This window comes from Panthera uncia, chromosome A2, assembly GCF_023721935.1.
Source record: "Panthera uncia isolate 11264 chromosome A2, Puncia_PCG_1.0, whole genome shotgun sequence".
NCBI classification, from domain to species: domain Eukaryota; kingdom Metazoa; phylum Chordata; class Mammalia; order Carnivora; family Felidae; genus Panthera; species Panthera uncia.
This window is the reverse complement of record NC_064816.1, coordinates 161,302,664-161,303,304: the sequence shown is the minus strand read 5'-3', so window position 1 is coordinate 161,303,304 and position 641 is coordinate 161,302,664. Positions and strand designations below refer to the sequence as shown.

Sequence of the window (641 nt, the reverse complement as noted above, 5' to 3'; positions counted from 1 at the left end):
CCAAGGGCCAGAGACCGGGTGCTGGGTGCCCGGCGAAGGCACTAACAGGAGTTGCCACGATAATTACCTTCTGCCGAAAACCAGTGCACGGACACTGCGGCCGGCCGCCCACGAGTCACTGAACCTTAAAAGAGGAGGAACCCGCTTCCGCAGACACACCCACCTCGCGTCCGCGCGCGTCTGCGGACTGGTCAAGGCGGCCAAGCGCCGGCCTCCTGGGGGCGTGGCCCCGCCTCCCCGCCGCGCTAGGCCACGCCCCTCGGCGGCTCCCGTTCGCAGACGGCGGGGCGCGCTCCTCTGACGCGAGGCGCCTTCCTCTGACGTCAGGTCCCGCCCCCGCCCCACCCCGCGCCCGCCCTCTGCAGCCGGAGCGGCTTCGCCTGAGGCGGCGGCTGAGGCGGCCGAGGCGGCGCCGGGGGGTCGTGGTCGCCGGCCCTGCGGCGGCCCGCTGTCAGTCTGCTCCCGTCCCGGGCCGGCGGGCGATGGTGCGGCGGAGCGCGCGGACGTGGGCGGCGCGGCGGCGGGCATGAGGGAGGATGGAAGGGCAAGATGAGGTGTCGGCGCGGGAGCAGCACTTCCACAGCCAAGTGCGGGAGTCCACGGTGAGCCGGCCCGCGCCCCGCCCCCACGGCCCTGCCCCC

At 74.9% G+C, this 641-nt stretch overlaps 1 protein-coding gene across 5 annotated transcripts in view; it reads left to right on the top strand.

Moving 5' to 3' along the window:
- Positions 1-422: 422 nt before the first annotated feature.
- Positions 423-641, top strand: part of LMBR1 (limb development membrane protein 1) — a 154,197-nt gene continuing 153,978 nt past the window's right edge. For 2 of the 5 annotated variants that reach the window (XR_007460158.1, XM_049642172.1), the window contains exon 1: positions 423-602. Coding sequence is in view for 4 of the 5 variants with exons in the window: in XM_049642172.1 (XP_049498129.1) it covers positions 537-602 (66 nt within the window). In the remaining variant the exon portion in view is untranslated. The remainder of the gene's footprint in view (positions 603-641) is intronic. The other 3 variants (XM_049642173.1, XM_049642175.1, XM_049642174.1) reach the window with 2 other exon arrangements.